The 12,415-nt window shown below is 45.5% G+C and overlaps 1 protein-coding gene across 1 annotated transcript in view; it reads left to right on the top strand.

Annotated features, from left to right (window-relative positions):
* Positions 1–2,981: 2,981 nt before the first annotated feature.
* SLC17A6 (solute carrier family 17 member 6) overlaps positions 2,982–12,415 on the top strand; it is a 39,725-nt gene continuing 30,291 nt past the window's right edge. The window contains exons 1-3 of the mRNA XM_003428300.5: positions 2,982–3,810; positions 7,519–7,771; positions 10,016–10,134. Coding sequence (XP_003428348.1) covers positions 3,725–3,810; positions 7,519–7,771; positions 10,016–10,134 — 458 coding nt within the window. The 5' untranslated portion in view covers positions 2,982–3,724. The remainder of the gene's footprint in view (positions 3,811–7,518; positions 7,772–10,015; positions 10,135–12,415) is intronic.

Genomic DNA, 12,415 nt, shown 5'->3' on the forward strand with positions numbered 1-12,415 from the left:
GCTGCTAATCAAGGAAAATACAATTGTGGAACTTTTTTATAATATTTAAGTTCTTATACTATGTGCCAGCTACTGTACTAAGCCCTGGACATATGCAAGCTAGTCAGGCTGGAAATGTCCATGTCCCAGTGGGGCTCACAGTCTTAATCTCCATTTTACAGGTGAGGTAACTGAGGCACAGAGAAGTTAAGTGATTTGCCCAAGGTCACACAGCAAACAAGTGGTCGAGTCTGGATTAGAACCCAGATTTTTCTAGCTCCCAGGCCTGTCCATGATTCATTGACCCACGTTGTTTCTACAAAAGTGTTTCTGGGGAGGGGTAAACCTTAGTAGGGCAGAATGGAACAACTGAAAGAAATAGCTGGATATGATTACAGTGTCACTATTATGCTGTAAACTTAAATTCACCTTATCTGGTTTTTGCCTAATGCAGAAAGAACAGTATAATCGTCTGAAGAGATTGAAGTATGTAGAAGAGTAGAAGGTGATGACTTCCAATTTAAAATGCTGAGTGGGAGCTGTCCATTTGGACCATGGGTAGATCTAGCTGGAGCAAAGAAGAACTCAATAACTCAGATTCTCCCTATTCCAAATACTTATTTGGTTTCCCAACCAAACAAAAATGAAGTTAAACCGTCTTCTTTTGAAACACCTTAATTGTTTAATTGTGATTGGTTGTCTTGCACAACTTTTGAATTTTGATCAATTTTGCCTGTTGATTCTTCTCCATAAACTCCATCTAGACTATAAGATCCTTATGGGCAGAGAACATGTCTACCAACTCTGTTTTTTGCATTCTCCCAAAAGCTTAGTACAGTGATCTGCATACAGTAAGCATTTGCTAAATATTATTGATTGATTGATTGATTTGCCTTTGAAGATGTTGAGCTCCTGAGGACCATTTCTTAGTCAATTTCAGTGTACTGATTACAGTGTTTTGCACAATGTAAAGACATACATGTGGTGATGATGATGATATTGTTCTTGAAATGACAAATATTTTGACTTTAAATTAAGCAACCAAATTTGTGATTTACATATGGTATGTATCTCTAGGGAGAGGAAATCAGGCCGCATTGGCATTAGAAATACTTTATTCTTTCCAATCCAAATTTTCATAAATGTTCCAATTGAAATGTTAACTTCTTGAGGTCAAGTACTGTGTCTTTTTCATGCCAAGGGCTTTGTACAGTATTCTGAACCGAAGAAGGAAGGAAGGAAGGAAGGAAGGAAGGAAGGAAGGAAGGAAGGAAGGAAGGAAGGAAGGAAGGAAGGAAGGAAGGAAGGAAGGAAGGAAGGAAGGAAGGAAGGAAGGGAGGGAGGGAGGGAGGGAGGGAGGGAGGCTTCCTGTATAATTTCTTATACCATTGTCATCATCTTTCTGAATTACTGCAGCAAATCTGTGAAATAACCAGAAATTGGAGCTAATCTAAACTCCAGGTTTGAAAGGATTAATCACATTGAATTTCTTTCAGGCTTTAAATGTGCTACAGATTTGTGTTTACTTAATTCAGAGAATATGCACTGCATCTTAGATAGATGTCTTAATTTTCATAGAGCTGGTGGACTTTGGTTAGTGAGGGGGAATAAGGATGGCGCCTTCAGATGTCTTTTTTATTTTTTCCATTACAATCCAACTCAAGTTTGAAGTCATTTATATACGCCTGGCTATGAAGAATTCCTTGTCCTTCATGGATCACTATGGCCATTCATTTAGATCCCTTCTACAAATGAATTAATCGAGTCACACTTCAGGTAAAGGGATGCAGATTCCCACGGGTTGATCACTCCAAGAACTCCCCCTACTGGCTTGAAGAAATCCAAATTTGTTGACCTTCAGAAAGTGGTGCAAGGCCAAATTTCTTTTTGCTGCCGTAGAGCTTACTATCATGCAAATCTCAGGAGACTAGATTTATTAATTTTTTTATGTCAAAGATAGACTACATCTCTTAAATAACGGATCATATATAACTTTTTTTTTCCATTGGTAATAGAATGCACTAACGACCTAAAAAGAAACCAAACAGCAACAACAACAAAACACCCTCCGTTCTAAATATGGCCAACACATATTTCATGGTAACCGTAAAATTTAAATATTCATGAGTGGAGCCTGTTCCCAATTTTAATCTACTTAAAAGTATTATCATTAATGCGGGAAAGGAAAAGTCAAGGTTATGCATATGTGTCTAAGAGGTAAAAACATAAATCAGAAATGCTTATTCTTATTTCAATTAACACTTTACACGAATGTCACAAGTTAAAATAAAAAAAAATCAAAAGCATAATTGGAGATGGCCTATCTATTATTTAATAAACTTCCTGGCATTTGCGCGTCAGCCGTATTTACAGCTGGGTTATTTTCCTTCCAGAGGTTTCAACGCTTAATTTCAAGTGCTTAGTACAGTGCTTTGCACACAGTAAACACTCAATAAATATGATTGAATGAATGAACGAAGCCTATTAACAAGATAATTATGTCAACAGGTACTCTTAAGCAAAAAACGAAGATAGCCAAAGCGACCCTAGCATGCTGCAGTCCCAGATGCAATGTATAATAATCCTTCCTCTTTGCAACAGGGTCTGCTCTGGCGTCAGCATTCTGGTCGAGATGGAGGAAAGGAGAGGTAACTTTCAATTTTTAATAAACTCTTCTACCCCTGCTCAGCCAACTTCACTACTTTCCCTTCAAACACGGGAGATGATGACATCTTTCCAGTTGGTTTCCATAGCATCTACTCTTGAATACTCCCAGAATGGTCCTTGGGCAAGACGATCCGCCCATTGGACCCAGAAAGTTGGCCGCGCTGTCCTCAGTGCTGAAACCCACTGGGTCACTCACACTGCGCGGAAAGAGCTGTTCTTGGTGCTGGGTCTGGAATTGTCTGAAATTAGGACCTTCTTGTCTCTTCATCTCTCTCCCTCTGTGTGTGTTTGTGTGTGTGTCTCTCTCTCCTTCTCTCTTTCTCTCTTCGACTCTCTTTCTATATCTCTCTTGCTTGCTTCTCTCCCTCCCTCTTTCTCTCTCTTTTTCTCTCTCTCTTTCTCTCTTCCCATTAAACCCAGCTCCAAGAACGCGCGAGCCCTCTCCGTCTTCTGTATTACCGCAGATCCGAGTTGCGTCGCTGTAAAGGGGCTGAACCTCAGTTGCAGTGATGAGACGCCAGAGCTGGTGTTGCCACCCGATAGCTGAAATGAATCCATCAGCTCTCTTCAGCCTGATCTGATCCGGGCAGAGGAGGTTGACTGTTCCTGCCGTTGTTGTCGTCGTCGCTATTTCGCTTTGCACCTCAGAAGGGCTGGACGATCTTGCTACCTATAAAAACCTGCCTTGCATGAAAACATTCTGCACTCCAAGCCAAGATTTTTTTGTCTTTCAAGCGGACTGATATCCAGGAAAAAGGAACTCTCCCTATCGCTCCAAATATCATGGCCCTGAATGTGCTCTCTGCCACTGGATCCTGCCCGTCCAATAAGACTTCCTAATTGTGTCTCCCAAGTCTCTCCTCTAAGGTCTCCGTGGTTTGCATGTAGATACTCAGTTGTATCTCCTTCCTCTCCCCTCTTTCTCGCTCACCCTCTTTTTGCGAGGAAGCACCAATAGCCATTTCGCGGGAAAGGAAAAAAAAAAAACCTTAGCGATTAAGCCAATATGCGCATCCGTTGCCTTTCATAGCATAGCAAACCACAGTCAGAGTAAACGGCAGTAACCACCTCTACAGGCATGGAGTCGGTAAAACAAAGGATTTTGACCCCCGGCAAAGAGGGACTGAAGAATATTGCTGGAAAATCCCTTGGTCAAATCTACAGGTAAGAGAAAGCGGCTCCCAACGTTCGAGTTTATGCCTACTGAAAACGGTCAGCGACGTTTCGGAACACTGAAGCTCTTGCTATGACCGGTGATTCTTGTAGGATATACCTGGCTTGCATGGGATTTACCGGGGAATGCTACTCGTTAGCTAAAGAATTTGACTTCACAACAACCTGTCTGGTGTGTGTGTGTGTGTGTGTGTGTGTGTATGTTACTACTGGTGTACTGACTATTAGGGGCACATTTTAAACCTCTTCTTCTTTCTGTTCATGCCCTTTAAGAACTTAGAGCCAATTTTTTCAAAGATCGCTTTGTGTTGGATTTAATTTGCAGCGTGGAAAACGCTCAAGAGTTAGGCTTGCCATTTTCCACTAATGCAAAAGCATCCGAACCATTCGATGAAGTGATTCCCAAAAGGAGATCTTCCTCCTCGGTGAAGAAAAAAATATAATGAAGGTACCAAAGTGCATCAATAATGGATAACTGGGAAATTTCTGAGTCTGAATCGGAGACAATTATACGTTTTTAATTATTTATACTTTTTTATGCACACAACATAAAAGCACGTTTCAGTGTCGTGAATGGGAAATGCACGAAAAAATATTGAAGCTGCATTCTCTTGCATTAAGAGAAAGAAAAACATCCGTCTGAAGGTGTCGGGAAAGGCTGAAAATGAAATTTCTATCTACCTTTCCGGAGGTTCCCTATTAATGAAATGGATCCGTTTTGTAGATTTAGTCTCCCATTCCCTCCACATATGTCATGTTTAATATTATTTTTAGGTTAATGAAATACAAATAAGATAGAGATGAAGCCTGGTGAAAGAAAGCCATCCACAAAGTCAGTCAGTGATTTTCAGGCTTAGAAAACAGAAATACTCAGAGAAAGGGAGATTATTTTCAGAAAAAAAAGTTTTACAGCGTCTCCAATAGTCCCTGTCCAGCAATTCCCCACTGGTCCTTTTTATGTACTGGATGTACCTCTGCGGCAATCCACCGCATCCTCCTCTGCAAAATCCTACAACCAACAAGGACGTTAATTCAATCACAGCATCCTTACCATTAGGCTGTGCGGGCAAACCGAGACATGCTTTCGTTGAGCTATAGCATTTTCTTTTACTGGAAAATAATCAATGCAAGGTTCCAAAATGTCCCGTTTGGAAAAACAACAACAACATAATTCTGAGATTAAGTTACCTCGGCACCACTAACCAGAACGGCCAGAAATTTCACCTTTCCAACCCTGGGTTTTCGACTCTAGGATGACCCGACTATTAAATTAGAATGATTAAAGCGCGAATGATTTACGAGACGCTGTTTGCAAAGACGATATGAATATACTTTTCTTGATGTCTTTAATTGCTTGAAAATAATTTTCAGTTCTATATACTTCTTGGGATGATCTAAGATTACTCTGTTACTGTCTATATGTTCAAAGACACGAACGAATATCAGCTGCATAAACGATGGGAAATGCAATCAATTCTGCACAACTGTTAACTTAAAATAAGGCCCTATTTATATAAGAATGTATCAAATATCCACCAAAATAATTCAGTCTATTCTAAGAGAAAAACGAGTTTGGCATATTTTATTCCTAAAAATTCTTCGTTAGAATAGAAACGGCGAAGATTTAACATCGAGCAGAAAATGGCTCCCATTTAAAAATTCATAGTATCATTTTCTCAGGAACGTGTTCTGAAAGGAATTGATTCATAAAAATATGGAATTTAAAATATGAATGCAGATGAGCGTTTTCAAGCAAACCCGGATTTCTCATTTTATTGGGAAATGCACGGGTGTGTGTGGAATATGAATCGCATTTCCCTGTTTTGAAATAGGCCCCGTATTTTTTTTTTTCTGTGTGTGTAGCAAGCATAGTAATGACGCAACAAGGAGTGAATAATTAAGCAGGGAAGCTTCAACAATCGTGTATGTTTGGCCCTATGTTCTGTGGCCTTTGTTTTAACTACCTTAGAATCTACAAGCAAAAAGTCATAGGGGGGCAAAAGAGATGTTAACGACTTTGATCCAGGAAATGGAGTGAAATCGACAAGAGGTGGGGTGAAGGGGAAACAGAGAGAGCTGAAGGTGGATCCAGCAAGCCAGCCCATCGCGATAGGCCCCTCACTGTGGAGATCCTTACGATAGGGAAGGAATCCAGGGCGAGACCTGGAATTCACCCTCCCCCACCCAGAAATCAGCATCTCTTTGGTGGAAAGGGGTGCGGGGAATGAGGGGGTGCGAGGTGCGGGAGTGTGGATGGTCGGGGAGGGTAGGGGGGGAATGGTTCCTCCAGACTGCAGTTCGGCCTGGCTCCCACCCCAATATCAAGAGTAACCAGGCTGAGTTTCGGAGGTAAACTCGACGTGGGGGTGGGTGAGAAAACGGAAGAGACACAGACGGGAACAGAATGATGGCGGGACTGCTTTTCCCCGATTGTAGCAAGTCTCCTATTTCGTCCAGTCCTCCCGTGGGAGTGTCCGGGAATACCTACCCTGCCCGTTGGCATCCCCAAAAGGTCAATGTACGGGAAACAGAGATGGCAAGGGAGGGGAGAGGGGGTGGTGGCGTGAGAAAAGGTGTAAAGGATCAAGAGGAGGTGCCCGGGGGAAAAGGGAAAAGAGGGTAAACGGTTTTATTTTGGAAACAAGAGAGAGAGAGAGGGAAATGCATTCATTCATTCATTCGATCGTATTTATTGAGCGCTTGTTGTATAAAAAGCACTGTACTAGGCGCTTGGAAAGTACAATTCGGCAACAGAGACAATCCCTAACAATGGGCTCACAGTCTAGAAGGAGGGAGATAGACAACAAAACAAGTAGATAGGCATCAATAACATCAGTATAAATAGATAGAATTATAGATTCATTCAGTCGTCTTTATTGAGCGCTTACTGTGAGCAGAGCACTGTACTAAGCGCTTGGAAAATACAATTCGGCGACAAAGAGAGATAATCCCTACCCAACAACTGGCTCACAGTCCAGGAGGGAGACAGACAGCAAGTAGACAGATATCAATAGCCCGTCATTGGGCAGGCATTCTCTCTTTCTGTTGCCGAATTGTACATTTCAAGAGCTTAGTACAGTGCTTTGGACATAAGTAATCTCCCAATAAATACTATTGAATCAGTATAGATAGAATTATACATCCATTTACTCAATCGTCTTTATTGAGCGCTTACTCTGTGCAGAGCACTGCACTAAGCGCTTGGAAAGTACAAATTTTCAATAGTATTTATTGAGCGCTTACTATGGGCAGAGCACTGTACTAAGCGCTTGGAATGTACAATTCGAATATATACACATCATTAAGAAAATGAATAGAATTATAGATGTGTACATCTATATACAAGTGCTATGGGGCGGGGACGTGGGTAGAGCAGAGGGAGGGAGTCGGGGCGATGGGGAGGGGAGGAGCAGCAGATGAGCCCTAGCAAAGCTCCCCACCCCATCCTCCCCTCCCCGCAACACACACTAAAAGCTCCCAAATGTGCTGAAAACCGGTCCTCTGATTTACTCCCCCAGCCTCCATCACATCCAACATTATTATTATTATTATTATTGTACAACATGGAATCATTCGTGGGGACCTGAGTTCGAGTTCGACCCGTTTCGGAGACCCTCCCCCAGGCCCCTAAGCCCCTGGGCAGCCTGCTCTATCCCCCCTCACCCTCCCGTCTCCTGTCCCCCACCCCACCCCTGGCAGAGTGCTGGAGAAGAAGCAGAAGCCCGGGGAGACCATCGAACTGACAGAGGATGGGAAACCCTTGGAAGTGGAGGAGAAGAAGGCTCCCCTGTGCGACTGCACGTGCTTCGGCCTGCCCCGGCGGTACATCATCGCCATCCTCAGCGGACTGGGCTTCTGCATCTCTTTCGGGATCCGCTGCAACCTGGGCGTAGCCATTGTGGACATGGTCAACAACAGCACCGTGCACCGGGGAGGAAAGGTCATCAAAGAGGTGGGCGGCTGGGGGCGGCCCTGCCTCCGCCCCAGGGGCCCTCGGAGGAAGGAGGATCTCCCCGATGGCCCTTTACTCTAGTTTATTGGTTTATGTTCATTCCCCTCCAAGGACCATCCGGGGTCGGAATATTTGGTTTTCATCAATAATAATGTTGGTAATTGTTAGCACTTACTATGTGCTGAGCACTGTTTTAAGCGCTGGGGTAGGTACAGGGTAATCAGGTTGTCCCACGTGAGGCTCACAGTCTTAATCCCATTTTATGGATGAGGTAACTGAGGCACCGAGAAGTTAATAATAATAATAAATTTGGTATTTGTTCAGCGCTTACTATGTGCCAAGCACTGTTCTAAGCACTGGGTAGATCCCAGGTAATTAGGCTATCCCACGTGAGGCTCACAATCTTAATCCCCATTGTACGGATGAGGTAACTGAGGCACCGAAAAGTGAATAACAACAATACTTTTGGTATTTGTTCAGCGTTTACTATGTGCCAAGCACTGTTCTAAGCGCTGGGTAGATACAAGGTAATTAGGTAGTCCCACGTAGGGTTCACAGTTAATCCCCATTTTCCAGATGAGGTAACCGAAGCACAGAGAAGTTAAGTGACTTGCCCGAAGTCACACAGCTGATAAGTGGCAGAGTCGGGATTAGAACCCACGACCTCTGACTCCCAAGCCCCGGGTCTTTCCACTGAGCCACGCTGCTTCTCTCAAGATGGGGCTCCCCCAAATCCTTAGAGCCCAGGAAGAAATGAAAAGCCGGGCCGGAGGGAGAGGGGGCGGGGCAGGCTGGGGACGGGATTTATTTCACTTTCATCCCTTAAGTGGGCTCCGGTGGAATGAGAGAGACTACTGAGCAGGAACCGCTTTGGCAATGATCCTGGTATTTGTTAACCGCTTACTATATCCCCGGCAATGTACTAAACTCAGGGCTGGGTACAGACAAACCGCGTTGGACGGAGACAACACGATTAGGAAGGAAGGCGATGGTGACCTTGAGCTGAAAGAGAAATCTGTCCAACGGTCACCATGGCCATTCACTCTCCGTTTCCCTTTAGGCTCCATGAGAGAGACGGTTCCCCCAAACCCCGCAATCCCTGCAGTGATCCTGCTCCCCGCATCCCCTCTCTTCTCCCTCTGCTCTCCCTCATACCAATCCTCGACAATTTCAACGGTCCCAAGGGCACGACGTAATGGTTAAAACACTGGCCTGGGAGTCAGAAGGCCATGGGTTCAAATCCCGGTTCTGCCACGAATCTGCTACTGTGACCTTGGGCCAGTCACTTCACTTCTCTAGGCCTCCGTTCCCTCATCTGTAAAATGGGGATTGAGACCGTGAGCCCCAGGTGGGACAGGGACTGTGCCCAACCCGATTTGCTTGTATCTACCGCAGCGCTCAATACAGTGCCTGGTACATAGGAAGCACTTAACAAATACCATAATAATTGTTATTAAGGGCTCAGAACCGTTAGCTTTTGTCCCAGGGGTAGACGCCAGATAGGGATCAGGTGTAGACAGCAACCTGTCAAGGGCCAGCTTGCTTTATCTTGCTAATTTCAGCAACCAAACCCGTGGGGCTTTTGTCTAATTCCGCACCCTATTCCTTACCTCTATTCTCGAGACTTTATTTCACCAACGACGCATTTCATGATTATAAATACATGTATAAACACAATTCAGCGTACCTACCCTAGAGAAGCAGCGTGGCTCAGTGGAAAGACCCCGGGCTTGGGAGTTAGAGATCATGGATTCAAATGTCGACTCAGCCGCTTGTCAGCTGTGTGACTTTGGGCAAGTCACTTAACTTCTCTGTGCCTCAGTTACCTCACCTGTAAAATGGGAATTAAGACTGTGAGCCACACGTGGGACAGCCTGATCACCTTGGATCCTCTCCAGCGCTTAGAACAGTGCTTTGCACATAGTATGCGCTTAACAAATGCCATTGTTATTATTATTATTTCTACTCGAGTTCACACCATGGACCGAGAGGAGTGTTTAGCAGATCACGACGCGAAAAAGGAGAGGCCTGCTTAAAATAAGCCTGGTTAAAATATTAAAAGAAGACTGTGGTGTCTGCAGTGTGGAAGCTGCGCTTATAAAACAAGCAGGGTGCAGCACCTCCTCTCACCACCCTTATGCACTGGGAAGTCAATAGTGGCCGGGGTCTGCGCCCTAACCCTTGTTCTCTCTCTGTCTCTCTCCCCCTCGACCCTCGCCCAACATGCTGCCCCGGGACCCGCAGAAAGCCAAGTTCAACTGGGATCCAGAAACGGTGGGAATGATCCACGGTTCCTTCTTCTGGGGCTACATCATTACCCAGATCCCGGGGGGCTACATCGCCTCCCGCCTGGCCGCCAACAGGTAGGGGGGTCGGGGGAGTCGGGACCGGTTGGAGCCGCTGACTGGGCTGACCAGGGCAGGGGGGAGATGGGGAGGGGGGACGTATCTCAGAGGGTGGAGTGACCTCCAGAGCCCCCGTTCACCCTCTGATTCTGAGACCCCTCGCCGAAGGCCCCAGAGAAGCCGGGGTCGAGACCGTCGAGCTCAAAGAAGTCATCTGATCGTTTTCCTCCACCGGTCTTTCTTGCTTCTCCCCTCTCCCCTCCTTTCTTTTCTCTCTCGGCCTCTCTTGTCCCTCACTTCTCCCTCACCCTTTTGGAAAGTGAGTTCCCCGGTTTAGCCCGCATTCCCTGGGGACCGAGGCGAGGAGCTGAGATGGTGCAGAAGGACGGGGCGGAAATGTTGCCTCGAGGGCCCCCGGGCCTTGGGGATTCTGTCCAGTTTCTTGGTGGTTTCACTTCTTAGAGACGCGGTTGGGCTCCTCCTCCTCCTCTCTCCTCTTCCTTCTCGTTTCTCCTCCTCCTGCTCTCTCCTCCTCCTCTCCCTCCTCCTCTTCTCTATGTTCAGCCTCCTCCCTCCTTCTCTTTCTTCTCCTTTCTCATCCTCCACCTCTCTCCTCCTTCTTTCATTCAATAGTATTTATTGAGCGCTTACTATGTGCAGAGCACTGTGCTAAACTCTTGGAATGTACAATTCGGCAACAGATAGACGGGCTCACGGTCTTCTCCCTCTCTACCTTCTCATCCTCCTCTTTCTTCTTTCTCATCTTTTTCCCACTCCTTTTCTTCCTCCTCCTTCCTCTCCATTTTCCTTCCCCTCCTCCTCTCTTCCTCCTTTCCCTCTTCTTTCTCCTCTTTCTTCTCTTCCACCTCCTCCTCGCTTCGTATCCTCCCAACTGCACTAAGGAGGATGAACTGTCTCTACTCTTCTTTCTCAAAACATACAACACACATACAGGCATATGCACCCACTCAAACAAATATTAATACACACTGCAGTTGCAGACACACACACTCCTACACGGATAGATTCACGCACCCACACACACATGCATTAAACACACAACAGATACACAAAACACACGGCACTCTCCCTCCTCCCCGAAAAGCCGGTGCAGATGGCGCCGGTTACAGATGGGTCTGGAGGGTTGGTTTCTATGGTGTCTGGAAAGATTTCAAGCACCCAGGGTGTGATTCCACCTGTTAATTAGCTCCTCCGAGGTTTAGGGAAGACAGAAGGCGTTCAGAGGCAGCCTGGGGGCCGAGTGCTTGGTGCCTGCAGAGAAGGAACGGGTCCTAGTGCCACGCTGCCCTAAGCATCTGGGGTGTCCGAGGAGTCAGCGACTTTCCTTTCCCCATCCACTCTCTCATCTCTGCACCCCCGTTCGCCTTCACCACAATCTTGTCTCTGGCCCAGGGCACCACAGTGACCCCAGCATGGGATGACTGCAGAAGCACGGGAGCAGATCGCGGGGGAGGGGGCTAGTTGAATTTGATTTCTTTGCTTTATTAGAGAGTAAGAAAAATGTTCATTAGGCTCACAGCCTCCCAGGAGACGGATGAGGAAGCCAGGAGCTGTTCTTGTACCTGCTATTTTAAAGCCCAAGGCCCCTTTTTCTGCCCCTCTGCCTCCCCCACCCCCAACCAGCTCCCTAATACAAAACCTAATTTCAATATTCCAGCTTCAAAAAAATATATATCATTGACATATTCTCTTCCTCGTGACACCGGATTCCTGCTCTTCTACAAGTTTCCCAACCTCCATTTCTCTTTCCCACCCAATCTTTTCACCAAGGAGATCATAACGAAGAGATCAAGGGCTTCTGCTTCTGACAGCTCTGCTCTCTCCAGGGTGTGGAACTGCTGGAAATTTACTTGAGGCTTAGCAGGCAGAGGGCACTGATTTCAGTATAGAGTTATCTAGCAGCTAGGAGGACAGTAGATTTCCATTGTTTCTTTCTGAATATTGCTTCTATATGACTAATAATAAATGGATGTACACAGCACCAGTTGGTAAAAAACATATGTGACAATTTTCTGGGCTTGACGAAGGCTAGTGTTCCAACAGATTTTTGAAATGGGCTCCCAGCTTTGCTCATCTAATGTCTCTGACAGACCTGAGAGTTTCCGGTGAGGAATGAAAAGATGGAAATTGGTGTCTTTATGGCCTGTCTATTCTTTAAAGCCTGTTCCCTTCCAGTCACCATTCCCACCTAATATCCATAGCCACTTCACACCCTTACTCAATAAGTGGGTAACTACCTATTTAGAGAGGATTGGAAACACTTTAAGTATGAAGTTTA

This window comes from Ornithorhynchus anatinus, chromosome 3 (assembly GCF_004115215.2).
Source record: "Ornithorhynchus anatinus isolate Pmale09 chromosome 3, mOrnAna1.pri.v4, whole genome shotgun sequence".
Lineage (NCBI taxonomy): Eukaryota > Metazoa > Chordata > Mammalia > Monotremata > Ornithorhynchidae > Ornithorhynchus > Ornithorhynchus anatinus.